Source organism: Mugil cephalus, chromosome 11 (genome assembly GCF_022458985.1).
Source record: "Mugil cephalus isolate CIBA_MC_2020 chromosome 11, CIBA_Mcephalus_1.1, whole genome shotgun sequence".
In the NCBI taxonomy this organism is placed as follows: Eukaryota; Metazoa; Chordata; class Actinopteri; order Mugiliformes; family Mugilidae; genus Mugil; species Mugil cephalus.
Genome location: NC_061780.1, coordinates 3,033,963 through 3,051,688, shown reverse-complemented (window position 1 = coordinate 3,051,688; position 17,726 = coordinate 3,033,963). Strand labels below are relative to the sequence as shown.

The 17,726-nt window shown below is 38.2% G+C and overlaps 1 protein-coding gene across 1 annotated transcript; it reads left to right on the top strand.

The window, feature by feature from the left end:
- The first annotated feature begins 2,895 nt into the window (after nt 1-2,895).
- On the top strand, nt 2,896-17,498 carry ndufaf6 (NADH:ubiquinone oxidoreductase complex assembly factor 6). The gene is made up of 9 exons (XM_047599906.1): nt 2,896-3,289; nt 4,448-4,547; nt 4,783-4,905; nt 5,057-5,113; nt 5,469-5,571; nt 6,467-6,600; nt 11,371-11,472; nt 13,707-13,763; nt 16,393-17,498. The coding sequence occupies exons 1-9, from the start codon at nt 3,099-3,101 to the stop codon at nt 16,519-16,521; spliced, it is 996 nt and encodes a 331-aa protein (XP_047455862.1). The 5' UTR covers nt 2,896-3,098; the 3' UTR covers nt 16,522-17,498.
- The last annotated feature ends 228 nt before the right edge of the window (nt 17,499-17,726 follow it).

The following is a 17,726-nucleotide window of genomic DNA, read 5'->3' as shown; positions in this document are numbered from 1 at the left end:
ACATTGGGAATACGGAAGTTTTGACGGAGTACAGTAACGTAAATATAGCATGATGAAGTCACATGACTTGTCTCGGCACGGCTTCAGTCACAGGTCAACTGTAAGCTGTCTGCCCAAATATAAACCAAAAACAGTAAGTTAAACGGAGGTGAGCGAGAGAATAATAGAGATAACATTTAAATAAAAACAGGTAGTTCAAAGCAAATACAATAAAAGAAGCGTTTGTCAACAAATGCTGTGGAGTTAAAATTCTGGTGTTAGCAAAACTTAATTATACTCTTTGTAGAGTTAAATGTGTTATGTCACTCCGAGGGCAAAAAGATGGTGTTAAAATGGGTATGACACCTAAGATGTCAATTTATTAACTCTGCCCATTTATTGCATTTATTATACCTGTACCTGGACAGTCATCCTGAGAGCTACCGACTTATTTTACTGACGAGAAAGCTTTGTCTGATGAGTAAAAGTGTTTTGTTTTGCATATAATTATTCTGATTTGATTGATTTGATGTCTCCAGTCATGTTAAAGTCAGTAAGTGCTGATTCTTGACAATTACACGGTTAACATAAGTGGGCTATTACAGTTGTTACAGCTGATGGTGAATTTTGAGCAAAGTTTGATTAAGCTGTGCATGATTTCCATTAAAGACCGCCAACACTCAACAGGGGTGCTCCTGTGTACGCAACGTTTTGCCTTTGACCCTGAGGCCAATCTTGTGTGGAGGCTGGAGACAGTTCACACTTGCTGTAGGAGCAACAGGACTCATTCTCTCTCATTTTACCTGATGTTTGGGAACAAAGTATCAGGTTTGATATTGAGTTTTATTTAAGTTTGATGTAAAGTGGTGTTTAATGTCTTATACAAACCGTTACATGATTTAAATGTATTTTCTATGTGTATTTTATGTTTCTTACTGTGGTGCATTTTAAAATAAAAGTTCCATGCTTAACATGACCTCTTTATTTAATCATAATTTATTTTTTGTAATATGTAACCATTTTTTTTATTATTGTTTATAAATAGTGTAAATATGGAGTGAACACCTGTAGTAGTTAACAACTGACACTATGAGTGAGTTGATATCTAACACTACACACTAATATTGACAAAAAAAAAAAAAGAGTCAAATTAACAAATGTGGACCCATATCCTCCTGAGACCCTGCATCCTCACATGGGGACATTAAGTTGGAAGTTTGTGGCAGATTATTCTGCTCCAATTAAACTTATATCCTCATAACTGGATACTAGTTGGTGTAAAAACATGATAGCAGGCATAGCGGACAAAAGTGGTACAAACCTCAAAAGTTTCAAGTTGTTTATTTATGCTTACTAACTTCTCTAGTTTAATATAACACCCAAATTCTATCAACAGTAACCAGCTACAACATGGTTAAATTAGCAAGTACTCAAATGAGGACATTAGGACTTCATTATTTGCAATTCTGTCTTTGCATAGCAATGCTCAGACATGAAAATAAACAGTTTTATATTTCGTTACATATTGGTGACTTTATTATAATAATGAGTGAAATAATCCCCGTGTCCACGCATGAGGACATCATTTCTTCCCGAAAACTACTTCCTGTTCAAAGACAATGCTTAGTTTTTATAATTCTGGGGTCCTACTAATCCCAAATAATAATATATCTATATATAGATATATAACGACCAGATGATGCTCCTGAGTACCTTGTCCTTCTTTTTTCCTCTCCAAACATCATAGTACTAGTCTTCGATAGTGGAAGCGCAGTTTTATAAATCTGATCATAAAACAAGGGCCTTCATACACATATTGTTGAAGATTTCCATTTAAAAGGTTAAGGTTTTGTTTACTGTTTTTATTTACTTGGAGATGCCAAGAATGGATTCAGAAGGAAACACACATGAACACATGCAGACTAGTTTTTTGGGCGTGTGTTTTCCTGCTTATTTCTTTGCATATCAAATACTAAGTGCTGGATCCATGGAGGGATCTTAATTGCCTGTGCTGATAACTTTCAGTTTTTCTTCTCTACTCCCTCTTTGTTCTGGTTCTCATTTGTTGCCGGTCTGCTTCTGCATTTGTTGCCTGGTCTCTCCTCATCTGCTTTGTTTAGTAATTCTCTCAATTAAAAATTCATTCAGCTAAATTTATCTCATCAGGGACACAGACCTACTTCAGGCAGAACACTTGAAAGGGGGATGTCTGCCCATCTGTGCTGCAAGTGTGTTTGTTTCCCCTTTTGGCCACAAGGTGAGGTGATGTGAGAAATCCACACAAAACAGGTTACGTGTGTACCATTGGGTTTGTACCAGACAAGTGCTTTCAAATAACACACACCCCAGTTCTGTGTAATTCACCCATGGCAACAGCCATTTCTTTGCATTTTTTTTTTTTTAATCTAAAGTGTATATATTGTTTTTTCTTCCTGCTTGCTAAGTTAACTTTTATTTAATGTTATGTGGCACTGATACACCTTTCCTCGTTTAGACCTGTGTTTGAGTTTGTGATTTTGCATTGTTTTTGTACTTGAAGCTGTTTTTTTTTTTGTTTTTTGTTTTTTTTTTTTAACTGAGACGTTGTCGTCCGTTTGGCACTTCTCGACCACCGTATACAAGACATTAAAATTATCCAAAAAAATAATGTTACGAAAGAGTAAAGTCACATTCAATTTCAAAATAAAATCTGGCAGCATTTATATGTAATTCTGTAGTAACCAACCTTCACAGCCCCATTAGCACACGGAAAAACACGTAGAAAACGTAAAATAGATGTCAACGCAAATAATTTTTCCACTCAGTTTACATCAGTGAGGGATTATATCATAGTATAATACTTCCAACTCTTATTTTGGATGTAGTGCTAGCTAATTTCCGGTGTCGATGTCGCAAAGTATGATGTATTTAAACTACTGTTTTTGTGTTTTCTCCATTTACTATGTCATTTTTGTTATTATTTGATATTTTTGTAAATATTTTATCAACCAAGTTTCTAAAAAAATATATCTCCAAGTGTTTTAGTCACGTTTAACTAAATGTAAAGGCTGCCGGTCCCGGCTGGTCAGGGGGAAATGTTTTAGTGTAACACACAGTAAGGTTGTAAGTTGAAGGGGAACATGGCAGCTAGTGTCAATCTTAAACATGGACTATTAAGCAGCAAAGCCTCGTTAATTTGTGGTGTGTACAGAAAAATATCACCAAACAGTGTTTGTATCCAGCGGGCGGCTGAAATACAGAGTGTAAGAGCGTCAACAGACGCGTCAGTAGACTCACAGCACCATGAAAAGTACTGTTTGGACCTCGTCAGGTGAGTGTGACTGCCTTCACTTCTAATAACAGAAGCTAGCTAGCCAGTAAATTAGTTGGGTAGTTCATTTAATCTGTAATTACAAAGCAGGAATCAGTTTGTGGGGAGATGCGTCCAGTTATTGTAACTCTATAGAAAGATAACCCACAGGTTTAGTGGAACAGCGGTTTAGTATCCTTGACATCTCCACATTAGACCCCATTCAGATAATATCTACCACAAATGTCATTACATGGTTTAAATAGTGTACTCACTGTTGAATTTCGGCTCACTCAAAGGTAGCTTTTAAATATCGTAAATCCCCTTTTTCCAACTTGCATGCTGTTTTTGTAAACTTCACCTCTTACTAAAATATTTTAAGATATAAAATATGTTTAAAAGGAAGATATTCTACCAAGAGTATGGCTCAAAGTACATTTGTAAGAGCTTTCATAGAAAACATGTTGGGTTGGTGTAGACATGGGTTCTATGTGAACATCCATCTATGTTGTATTACTGCTTATTGCCTCATGGGGGACCTGAACCTAACTCAGCTGTCATTGAATGAGAGAACAGGAACATCCTGGACAGGATGACGGTCTATCACAGGCCAAACAAAGAGAGACAAACATTCACACCATTCACCCGAGCACCATGGGCAATTTATAATCACCAGTTAACCTAACATGTTTATCTTTAGAATGTGGGAGGAAGCTGGAGCATGTAGAGCAAACCCATGCAGATACAAGGCAAACATACAACCTCCAGCAGATTTGAGCCAAGAACTCTTTTGCCGTAAGGTGAAAGTGCTTCGTCCTGTCAGGCCTGCACTCTTAGCTCTGTGAAGGTTATGGTATTGAGAATTTGTTTAAAATAACTTGTAGACTTCATGCTGTGGTTTGCAGTACTATTGACATCCCCATTTAAGACTGGTACAGGCTTTAGAAAAGAATCAGTTTTGTGTTCAGTAACAACACCACAAATATGTATGATCATACATTTGAATTATCATTGTTTCAACAAAAACAGAACATTTAAACAGTCACGGAGAGGAGTTTTAATGAAGGACTGTTAGTTTAGAATGCATTTGTTTCCTCTTGTGTTACTAAGGAACTGGAAAGTGAGTTTATCTTGTCACTCTCACGTCTCTCTTCCCCCTCTCTCTTCCTTTTCCCTTAGGTCCAGAGATTATGAAGGCTTTTTGTCCTCCCTCCTCCTCCCAGAGGAGGCACGGCGCTCCTCTCTGGCTCTGAGAGCCTTTAATGTAGAGCTGGCACAGGCAGGTATTCCTACTATCAGACTGGATGAGGAGTGATTACAGATGATACCGTTGTTATTACTCTACTGCTAGAGTCACTGCTGCTACTTTTACTGCTACTGACACTATTCCTGTTCCTGCTGCTGCTCCTGTTGCTTTAAAGATCATAACGGTCACCTTAACTGATTTCTAATTGGATCCTGTTCCTTTATAGACCACTTGATCAAACTTTTATTACTCTTCTGCTTCTCACAAGGTGAAGGACTCAGTTTCCCAGAAGACCATTGGTTTGATGCGAATGCAGTTCTGGAAGACAGCCATAGAAGACATATACAGAGATAAGCCTCCAAACCAACCAATCAGTGCTGAGCTGTGGAGGGTACATATCAGAATAAACAATGTTAGAGTGTGTGGTTGTTCTGTGTCATTTACACGCAGTCGGTTTCTGTCCTTTAGCTTCAACATTAGCTGAGTGACAACAACTCATTGCTGCCGATCAGCTGATTAACAGTCTGGATGATGTTTTTCAGGCAGTGAGGAGACATAACCTGACAAAGAGGTGGCTGCTGAGGATCGTAACAGATAGAGTAAGACAAAACACTTCTAAATGAGATAATCAGTAATCAGTACAATCTTCATTAAATCCCAACTGCTGATAAGCACAGATACACCACTGATGAACAATTAAAAAAAAAACATTTCAATAAAATTGCAGTTTAATGATATTTGCAGGCATATATTATTTACTCAGTGAGTTAGAGAATAACAGCTGTTAAAAATCATTTCATGTCTTTTGTTTAATGAATTTTTCACAGTTTATGGACACAGTGTCAATGCCTCATTTCAAGGGTCCTTTTTTCTAAAACTGCAAAAACTAGCAAATCCCCAGTGGTTGTAATTAACATCAGCAAGTGATCATAACTGTCTGTTCTGTCTCACTAGGAAAAGGATCTGGATGACAGAGCCTACAAGAACCTTCAGGAGCTGGAGGCGTATTCAGAGAACACACAGTCCTCCTTAATATACCTGCTGCTGGAGTGTTTAGGTAAGAACAGATGGAACTACTCACAGCTATGAGCTTAAACAGTTTCAACTTTTTAAACAAGCTTAAACTTGATCTCCTTAGCTGCTCCTAAATATTGGTATCAGGAATCCAGGTGTACATAAATGAACTGGTATCTGCTAAAATAAAGATTTGGTCCTTTTATTTCTGACCTCTGTTGTCCTCTGCGAGTGTCGCTGCTTCTTTCCTCGATGGAAGCTGAGCTCTACACTGCATTATTTCAGCAGATGTGTGAGTGAAAGTTACAGTGTGTGAAAAATGATTTGGTCACACCAGTGACTGAGTCTATACGGACTCTGGAGTCGGTAGAATTTCCCTTATTTTCTCCGCTCTCATTACTAAAGAGGTACAAAACATTACGCTTCTCATTTAGCAAGAAACGCTTGACAATTTAAAATGACCATAATTCCATTAGTAATTTGATTATTGTAACCACAGCAACTCCAACAGCGTGAGATGTCTTCTGATTAAACACATTATTGCAGTTAAGTTTCTTCATACATCAATAACTGAAACTCATCAGTGTCTTTTTTCTTTAACCTTCTGTATTGCCTTCTGAGAGCCTTCTGTATTTTGAAGTATCAAAAATCGAGGTGTGACATTTAAGAGTCTACATGTGTTATTTCAGTGCTTCAGATACATATTTAATCAACAGGGATGTCTTAAGAAGCCTCTCTCTCTATGAACACAGTTTTTGAAACACCTGTTGAAAATTCTAGAAGAAATACAGATTGTTTGAGGCCTTTCCAGGTGATTTTAATTGTATTATTTTCATAATATGAAGTAGTGAGAATAGTAGGGGGAATAGTTTCGCCACAGGCTCCAATAAGAGAAAATGAGTGATGTGACTCTGTAACCCTTTTATTTTTCTTTGCAGGTGTGAAAAATGTCCATGCAGACCACGCAGCGAGCCACATCGGTAAAGCTCATGGAATTGTAACGTGTCTGAGAGCGACTCCTTATCACAGCAGCCGACGGAAAGTCTACCTGCCCATGGACATCTGCATGCTGGTGAGTTGTAGCAGTGCTAAGTCTGGGGACGACAAAGACAAAAATGTTACGTACAAAATACTTGTGTTTGTTTGTGTAAGCTACGGTGTGCAAATGCTGAGCTTCTTCAAAAGGTGAGCAAGGCTTAATGCTTCTAGAGTCATGTTGTGGTCAACATAGAGAACTATTCGTGTTCAGCTTGTGGTTTCTCAACTGTAAAAAATGGTTTTCGTCTCTCAAACTTTTTAAAAAGTTAATACAATTTATGTAACTGCTGGGGTTATTAGTATGCATAATGTGTGTTGCATAATTATTGCAACAATCCAAATAATATCCAGAATATTCTCAAGAACGTCCTCAAAGTTACTTACAAAATATACTGTGTCTATGTTGGGACCTGGTGTTCTCCGATAGTAACAGACCATCTTGGACAGTAAATGCAAATAAGTGTAGTCTGGTCAAGAAAGCCCTCTGGCAAAGCTTTGAAGCCCAATTTACCGTTTTATCCATTTACTTTCTATTCACAACATGGTTGCATGGTTTCCAAAACATCAGGCATGTGTGTGTGTTAATCATGTCAAAGCTGTGTCGTTGAAGAGAAGGAGCATTAACTTTGACAGCCCTAATAACAATACTCCAAATAAGGATGCTGTTTTGCTTTTTTCCAAATAGTTAAAATGTGTCATCCATTAACATTAACATTGATGTTAAAAATAATACAGCCATTATGCACTTAATGCTATAAAACCTTCAACATTTAGTGGCTCCATAGCTCCCACATATTTGAGTTTAAACTGAGCAAGATTTATGACTCCACAGTTTGTTTTATAGCTGTTCCTGGTTCAGTAGACATAATATGTACACAAACAATGAATAAAAGCATATTCATATATTCTCAATTTTTTTAATAAGGGAATTATGGGCTATTTTAAGAATTTCTAACCAGGCAATTACATTTCAGACACAAATCATGACCCAAAGCAGATTATCTTTTTTTATCTGCGTCTGACCGATATCCTTCAGCCTTATTTTCCTCTCAGCTGGTTAAATGTCAGAATTTCCTTCACAGAGGTACCATAAGGCAGTCCCACACGCTTGCGTTTGTCTGACTCACGGGCCGGCTGTGACGGGATGTTAGCTGACATTCTTGTTGAAGCAGTAACGAAGTCGCCGTCCACCACAAACCAGTGAGGGATCATATGGCAAAAAACAGACAGGCATAGATTTTACGCCCTCCTGCTTGAGATGCGTCCACAGTTAAATAAACAACGCCGCAAACAATTTGCAACCTTTGTATGGGCCGTCTGTCCCACATAGAGAGGAACAAAATACTGCTGCTGGAGGAGATTAGAAGGGAGGAGGGGGCTGTGCTCTGTGCAGATGTATTGGGGCTGCTGCTCGAAGCATTCACACCGCCCCGAAACTCTTTAGCTGGAAAGATGATGATTGTGACCCGAGGCCTCCGAGTGCACTCACCTCACATCCCCTCTACTCTGCTGCCTGAAGAGGGCACTGGAGGTGTGTTATAACCTCCGTCACTCACACTCGTGCACCTGCACCTGTTAGCTCTCTGTCCAGGGTAACTTACACATAAAAAGCAAACTAACGTAAGATTAAATCAAATAGTTCCTTAATCAACAAACAGGAGGCAATTATCCAGGACACAGCGGACACACAACACATGGGATATATTTTCCTTTGTTTCACAGCTGATCATGCACGATGGTAAATCTCAAGGGGAACAAACAAGAGTGAAGAACCACTCCCATTTAAAAAGAAAATCAAGTCACTACAGACAAAATCACGCCCTTACTGAAAAATGATTTCATGCATAATTCCTCATGCTGAACTTTAATTTTCTGAAGTGTTTTCTGATTTCTTGTTTTTCGGATGCAACACTTGAATTGGCCCAGAACAGATTTTAATACGTCTCGTAATGTTTAATCAGCGCTGTGATATAAAATGATTTAATATTTAAATACTGATATTAAAAGTATTAGTCTTCTACATGTGTATTCTGTGGTCTTTTGACCTTTTACGATATGAAAAATAACACAGATCAGTTATAACATTATGACCCCTGTTCACAGTCACTGGTGAAGTGAATAACATGAATCATCTTGTTAGTGTGGCACCTGTCAGTGTTGGGATGTATTAGGCAGCAAGTGAACATCTTGTCCACACAGTTGATACTCGAAGACCGAAAAGTGGAAGGTTTTAACAACACTGACAGGGTCAAAAACAGCAAAACAGCAGGTGTTCACAGTCTGTCAAGTCAAGGCCAAGGCTCACTATGTGATCCAATCCAACCATAAGCTAATATAACTTAAACTTCTGAAAAAGTCCATGCTGGTTCTGTAAGAACAGTATGAGAACACACAATACATGTGTTTGCTTTGTGTGGGGCTGCGTAGCCCCACAGAGTCAGGGTCAACAACAGCAACAGCATGTGAGGATCAGAACTGGACCACAGAGCAATGGAAGAAAGTGGCCTGGTCTGATGACTCATGTTTTCTTATAAATCACATGGATGCGTAGGTGCGTGTGTGTTGCTTAGCTCGTTGTGATAAGACAGCAGAATGCAAATAAAACCCCCTCACTGTTGCCATGGGGGTGTGCTTCATCTGCAGCAATGTTCAGTACATGTAAATGTAACATCCACATAAAGGCCCAGGTTTCCCTGGTGAACATTACACCCTGATGAGATCATAGATGTTTTTCACTTGGTTTTAATGTTGTGACTGATCAGTGCACATTAAATACAAAATGTAAGCAAGTTTGCACGATAAACATTTTAACAGTTCTTTCTTATCCATCAGAACTCACAGGTTAGTGGTTACAGCAAAGAGGGTAACAGTTGTAATGGTTATGAAAACTATATTCCGTGTCTCATCACTCATTAAATAATGCGTTGGGACAAACTGCTTGATTATGATTATCAGTCAAACTTCAGAATCGTTTTTTATTGTACCTGGACACACACATGCATCATCCTGTTGCAGGGTATATGCAAATTGTATTTTCTCTTAACTTTATGCCTATATGCAAAAAAGAAAAGTGGGTTGTGGATGCTGTTCAGTGAGGACCATCACTATCTGTCCTGCTACAACACCCAGGTCATTGTCTAATGAACAGCAACCACAGCAAAAACTGAAACTCTATCCATTTTCTGCTACTTGCCTAGGTGATTTTTTTTTTTTTCAGACAAGTTAATCTGAAGAACTTCCTGTAAGTGAAGGAGGAATTGGGCACTTAAATCAAATGATCTTTAGGTAGACACCCACCATAGACGTACTCCCCATCAGTCATTTCAAACTAAAGAAGCCACTTGGATGATGGTGATAACGCTTCAAGAAAGCTCAAACTAAACCAGTTTCCTTTGTCTTACCTGTGTTTTTGGATGTAGTTGATCATTTTATACTTTTTTTTATTATTATCATGTCTCTTCCTTCTTTTGATCTGATTCTCTTGATTCATTACATCATTTTGATATGATATTGATATGGAATAAATTGAAATGAACATCACACAGCTGAAGGTAAAGTCTGATCCAAACTGTCTTCATTTCTTTTTCTTCTTGCCACTAGTTTATTGATTTTTTTTTCTCTACAACATCTCAGTAGCATTCAATACCTAAATGGTGCCTTTTATAGAGGCGCTGGTGATTCTTTTTTTTTTCATTCCCTCAAAAGCCCCTCAATCTTTTATTTTATTTATTTATTTTTTCTTACTTTTCTTTTTCTTTTTAAGTTCAGTTTTTGAAGTTGCACTCAACCTTTGAACACCTGAGGAGAAGTTGTCAAAAGGGAAACAGAGAATCCATTAGCAGCCAAAGGATATTCTGCAATTAGTCTAATGAAAATGAATGTCTCTGAGGTGCTAATTCTCAAATGTATCATGTAAATGACAGTTTTGATCCTTTCTAGTTGCAGGATGTCTTCTCTGGTCCTGTTTAGATCTTAACATGCATCCTTGATGATCCGATTACAAGTTGGCAGGTCTAATTATTAATTTATTAATCATTTCCTTAATACGTTATTGTAGGCCTTATCACCTCTGCTAGCTTAACAATGAATATTAAGGTAAAATTAAAACAATCTTAGTTGTCAGTACAACAAAATCAGCTGTTGTTTAAAGCAGCTGGGAAATTCTGATGAGTAGAATAACAGAAATACCAAGAGGAAAAAGTCATATACATAGGAAATGAGAATAATCATTAGTTGCGGTCTTAAACATTTACAGTTTTTTGACATTCTTTTGATACAATCTGGTTGTAAAGTCTGATTTCAAGATTAAACATTTAAGCCTTTCTTAGAAATGACACTTGTAAAAAGTGGTTCAGTGATTTCTTTGACTCGGTCTTTGAATACTTAATGAGATCCTAAATATTATCAGAACTGTTTCTCCTCTTTAATTAGAAATGAGATACAATGTGCATATTAAATGTAGAAGAAAACAAAGTGAACACATTATAAATGAAGGTGAACGTGCTTGAAAACATATAGTGTGTAAAGTTATTACTGTGATACAGATGTCAGATCAGTTAATAATGTTCATCTTACTACTAAATGAAATTTAGGATCGTTGTTCTGTTGGAGGTGGCCACAGTCCAAAGCTGAAGTCTTATCCCACAGTGTGGTGTGGTTTAACTGCCTTTTCCAACAGATTAAAAGAAGACTGTTGTGTGAAGTGGAGCTATTAGGTTTGTTGTTAAATTGACACATCAGCTGTGACCTCAAAACACAACCATTGTGTGTGGGCTGTGAATTTCTATTTTGTGTGTTTCTCCAGCACGGGGCTTCTCAGGAGGACTTCATCCGTGGCAGCCGAGAGCAGAGCGTCCGCGACGTTGTGTATGACATCGCCAGTCAGGCTCATGTACACCTGCAACACGTATGTACCGCACTTCACAATCGCATCAAAGTATGGAACTGTGCGTAATGGATAGTTGGTCATGTGATTGATGCTTAAGATCATATGATTATGTGTTAAACCTGTAAGCAGCACGGATTCACTGACAGATCCACGTCACTCAGCAGATGCTTTTGTCAAAAGCAAGGTACAATCTGAGCCACTGCAAATCAATGAAAAAGCCTCCTTGGAGAATAATTGTCTCATGTACCTGCATGAAGCATCAGCAAGTGTACAGCAAGTGGCCTTTTTTCTTTCTCAAGTGAGGAAAAGTCAAAAGAGATTTTGTGCACTCAGAAGAGATTGTGTCTTGTCTTCAAGTGGTTTTTGAAGACATTGTGAGGAACAAAAAGAGTTTGAGTTATTGTTCCTTTGAGAGCAAACAAACAGAAATTTGAATAAGGTCATTTTGTTGTTTGTCATCATTCAACCATGCGAGTGTACTGTATTACTGTATTGGAGAAAAAAAAATCCAATTTTATCAGCCTTGTCTTTGTTTTGTATTTAATAGAATATAGGTTGAAAAAGATTTGCAAATCATTGTATTCAGCTTTTATTTACATTTTAATTATAACTTTGTATGTATGTTGCTGTAATGAGAGCTTCTTACAGCAGAACAGTGCATGTGTGACTGAGTAAAAATCAGTAACAGCGTGTTTGTTCATGTTGTTAAGGGACTTGTTAGACAGGGCGATACTATGAGTCACTGATGTGCTTTTAATAGTTGACACTAGTGGAGCACCACGTCACAGGGCAGTAATCAGGCCATGGGACGCACAGTACCTAGAGTATAGTTCATTTGCCCTTTAAATTACATTTATTAACAATAGGAGAGACATTGATAAAAGTAGACAACAATAAACGCAATAGTAGACATCCAAGACCAACCCATGTTTTCAGCATTGATACCAGCTGTTCACCTTCCAAACAGTTGTTGTTTTTCTACCTCCCTGTTTCTGTCCCTCCTGAAACTCATCACATCACCAGATGTGACAGTAGCAGGCTTATTAAGCTTATTAGGCACTAACATGTAGCCCTTGAATATATTTTTAAAGCTTTACACCACTCCTCTGTTTCTGATCTTGGAGGTGGTTACATGAGGTATATTAATTGTGATGGTGATTATTCAGATTAGTACAGGACCACCAGTGTCCATGTAAATGTAGTGACTGTTTCAATGTGTCCTGGAAAATTTAAATCCAAAAATGTGAAAGCCCTGAAAAGCGGAAACATCATCTAGAGAGGAGAAGGGTGTCCTGTATGTGTCACAGTGTTGAAAGTGTTTTGTAACACTCCTGAACAGCTCTTAAGCCACTCAAATGGCAGGAACAAAATGGCATACTCAAATTTTTAATGAGACATGAGTGACACTTATTGCTCTGAAAGGCTGTGATTTACAGCTTGGAGATGCCTGCACCCTCAATACACTGTGAAATGGAAAATGTCCTGGAAGTGTCTTCAGTTTTAGTGCTAACTTACTAATGTAGCTGAGATGAGTTTGGAGCTAATTGGGTTGAGATTTATTAGCCTCCACTTAAATCCCTGAATGATTTTTATACTTTTCAAGGCTTTTTTCATTACCCTGCTTCCCAAACGTTTATGAGCATTTATGTTTTATTTAGCCTTGTTTATGCCTATTAGAGTTGTTGCCAATGGTTAAAGCACATGATTAAATCAAATGTAAACAAAAAGAATATGAATGATGACTTGTTTATCCTGCGTTCTCTGTGCTGTAGTGCTGACAGACGGGAGAAAAGACCCTTCAGAATTAAGAAAACAACTCTTTTTTTTCCTCTTCTTTTTGTGACATGAAAATATTTGAATGCAAATATAGATATTTCTTTAATGTACGTGGTGCTTTTTGTCAGATGACTCTATTGTGACACTGTGACTCGATCAACATCTGAGTGCAGCAGAGCAGGCGTTATGTTTATGAGCTGCCAGCATATCAATATCGTTCTCATTTTATTCCCAACAATAGAAACCGAAAAAATATGTAAATTATACGTCTGTGTGGGGACAGGACATTTTAACCCATTAAGACTCACCCAGTAAACTACAGCGTCTGTTTGTTCACAGCAAACTAAGATAGATTTATCTGTTTTCCTGTTGCTTGTGTGGATGGAATATCTCTTCAAAAGCAGCCCGACAAGGCTGATGTAGGTGTGCATTTAAAACTTAAAATTTGTTTCCCCCCCCACCCCCTCCTCCTTCAGGCACGATCGTTCAGCCACAATGTTCCGGCAGCTGCTGCTCCAGCCTTCCTCTCCACAGTAAGTCATCAAACATCAAATAAAAATATGGTACTAGCTACTATTAACTTGTTCTGGGACAAATTGATGACTCTTTACTCTTCTTTTCAAACCACTGAAATCTATTATGGATAAAAAAGTAATCTTGCTCAAAGTCAAGTGTCTCAAACTTTCACAAATAGATAGATAAATAAATAAACTGAATCCTTGTGCTCTCATTGTGCATGACTGTTTTCCTCTTTTTAGATCACTGATGGAGGTTTAAATGTTAAATGTTCTACAGTCTTGCCCTAGCACGACCAGTACTAAAAATTAAAACACGTCTGTGCTTGTTTTAAAGGAGTTAAAGGCCTTCAACAATGAAAATACACAGAGAGGACCCGATCACAGATCTGATTATTCTGTGCACCGATGATGTAAATCGCGTGCAACAGCATTCTGCTTGAAGGAGCAACCATTTAAAATTAGAGCATGTATGTTTACGTCAGTGTCTGGTTTTACCCGAGGATTAGTTCATCCATCTGTCACATAAGATATCTCAGAAAACAACCTAATTTTCGCAAAAAATCTGAGCAATCTTTGCTTCACTCTGGGATATTTAGTGAATAAGAAGCACACTAGAGACCTGGATTATAGGGATTATGGCACACTAACAAATGCACAGAAACTGTCTAACTTGATGTTTAGCAGCTGCAGTAAAGGCACTGCAGCCTAAATCTACAAAAACTGCTTCAATAGGAGAGCTAAGTACGAGCAGCATCACTAGAGGTTTCTGGAAACGGACCTGCCTTCAGCAGTCAAACATGCAGACAATAATAGTGACGGTATTTCCAATATGAGGCTTCATATTTGACAAACAGTTAAAGCTATGAGGTGCAGTAATCTAGAAAGTTCATGCGCTCATCATACAGACAGAATCAATAGTGACAGCAGCAACTGTAGGAACTGTGACAAATCTGCTCTCTTTCTGGAGAATTGGCTTAAGTTGAGAAACAAGGGAAATAATACAGGCAATAATACAGGCTGCCTCCCAAGGTGCTGCCACCTCCACTGTCTAGGTTGCATAGCAAAAAAAAAAATATACTTATACTATGTCTTTTTTTTTTTTTTTTTTTAGTTTTGTTTTTACTATGACCTGGATGACTGAGAATCTTCACAGACGACATTTCAACAGTATAGCTTCAAAGCACATTGAATAGAAATACTAAAGTGAACTATATTGGAAATTGCAACTTGGACGCGAAAGTAATTAGGATAATTTAGCAGTAAATTAATACAACAACAAATGTTAGGGGTTAGAAATTATTAATTTAAGAGAACAGAACTTTTGTCTCCCCCTTTTGGTAGTGAGATTAATTACGGCATTGAAGAATACAATGCAATACAGCCCCTTCTGTTTTTTTCAACAGCTACAGTGATAACCCATGATAATTCTCACTGTTGACCAGTTTCGTTTTTTAAAACATAATCCTTCTTCTGAATGCAGGAGTATCAGAAACTTTTCTTCGAGACTTCCAAGATTATATTAAAATTTTTCTCTGCCAGAAGTGGTGAAGTAATAGGGTTTCACACTTCTAACCTTGTTTCTCTTCCATATCCCTAGTTGCGGTGGGCTATGCTAGCTTCTATGCTCTAGCAAAGCTGGTTGATATAAAACACATCCCTTCTGGTCTGTCAGCATGCAAATTTTGCCACAGAAAACATGCATTAAGGGTTTAACTGCTGCCCGTTATCTTGGTCGCACACTGTAACTTTAAACTGACTCTAATCCAGGATTGGTATATACACACTCACGGAGGAGCTGAGAAGAGCTGTAGCTGTCTGCTCTCTGTCCTCACTAATGTAGAATTATGATTTTCACGCAGCATTGGCTCTCCCCGGCACACCAGAGGGTTTTATTTTTTATTTATTTTTTTCATATCTAAGCATGTTAGTGCATGTGAATCTCCTCCAGCCATGTGAGAATACAGCTGCTCAGGCTTTCTCACCGCACTGAAAATTTAATTCAGACAAATCACAAGTTTGGACCAGTGTTGTATGACACAGTGGGAAAGACAAAGTGAAGCCACTGACAGGCTTCTGTCACTCTATTATCTGAACACATGAAGGTTAATTTTTTTACCAAATGGAACAAGTCCTACCATTAAAGCTGGTGTTGCAGATCAAAGCGTTAGTCAATAACGTTGCTTCAGCTACAATTTTATTAATAATAAATCACAATCACAAGTACTAACATTTAAAACAAGAGAATGTAGCCTCCCTCATAAATCAGTGGAAACCAAAAACTAATCAAACTGCTCTAACATCAGACATTAATTAGTTATATGGACTCAAACATCGCTGAAAAAGAACAAGCATTTTTCTTTATGGGTAACAGACACTTTTGGTCTATAATTGTTTTTCAGTGTTGCAGTTATCAGATTATTTCTGCAGGTTAAAACATCTTCAATTGACAAATGTTAAATTGACTGTAATAATGTGAACTGAATGTCAGGTTGAGTCATGGAAGTGTCAGTTCAGTCTAATCACTAAGCTTGAAAAATGTCCTGGTTATTCTGGATGCTCCAGCTTCCAGCACATACATTATGATGGTCATTCAGTCATACTTGTTGCAAACTGAACTTTGCTCCTGTGGTGATGTGTATTGCAGGTGGTGTTGGAGGACTATCTGCAGAGAGTGAGGAAGGCGGATTTTGATGTTTTCCAGAAGAGCCTGCTGAACAGAAATCCCCTCCTCCCCATCCAACTGTACCTTCGCTCCTGGAAGAAGACCTACTGACTTCAGTTCTCCTCCCTCTCCAGTTAGTTTGACTGCAGTGTCGGAAAGCTGCTCTACTGAAGTCCAACAAGAGACTTGGCCTCTCTGGGGGACACTGCCTGGAGAGTGTGGCAGGTCTTAAAAACACTCGGATAACACAAAAATACAACCTGTTGTCGTCAGTCACTGGCTGTTCTTACAAGGACATATTGCAAGATATCATCTGCAAATATAAATGATAATCGTCATTCTTATTTTTTTTGTAGTTTTTCTGAGTTGCATTTCGTTAAGTTAGACTCGTAGTTAACCCAAGGAATTAATACGAGTCTGTGATTTCAGCAAACACAGTGAGTGGGAAGTTTTTAGTGTGATCACTACCTCACAGCCTGCACATATATCTAGATGTATAGCCTGTTATTGTGGAGCTATAAATCCAAATACCACTGACATCTGTGGAAATGGTGTCTGATGTCATAACAGAAGTAGGATGGTGGGGACATATGACCAGTCACACAAACAGACATGAAATGAAACAGAATAAAACAAAATAATCACACAGACCAACTGTAGTAAACACCTGCCAGACTCCCCCAGCTTCCAGATTGCTTGAACACTGACCTTGTGAATGGAGAGTGAACTGTAGTGTGGTCAGTCAGTCTGTGCTGCAGATACAATAACACATGGGCCAAGACCTCTATTCTACATTACATCACAATCATGAAGTGTTTGAGCCAAACATTGAGTTATTGCCATCATTTCCCTGTGGCTGTTGCCCAGTCAAGGTCTAACTCTGCTTTCATATTAAAACTTGATTGATTATGCAGGATGTATTAAATAAACAGGAGCTTTATTTTTATTGCGGCAGGAAACTGTGCAGCTTGACTCCTGATAAACTGCTCTCTTCTGGCTATTATTTCGTCACTCTATTCTTATATGTTTCTGAGACATTGATCCACGTTTCCTAAATAAACAGATTTTTTATCTGTGTCTTATCTCCAGTACGCCTACCTAGAAATGGATTATTCACGGTGCTGCATTGTTTGTGTGCCTATATCAGCCCACAGTGTCAAGTTTTACCCATAATGTTTTAGTGCTCTGTCAGCTTTAATGTGAGAACATCCAATTTCCACGCAGGCAGAGGGAGCGTTGTGGTTGCTGTGTGGTTCGACACAAGTTGTCCCCACACGTTTCTACTTCAGTCACCGTTGTGCGGTTGTGCTGGAAAG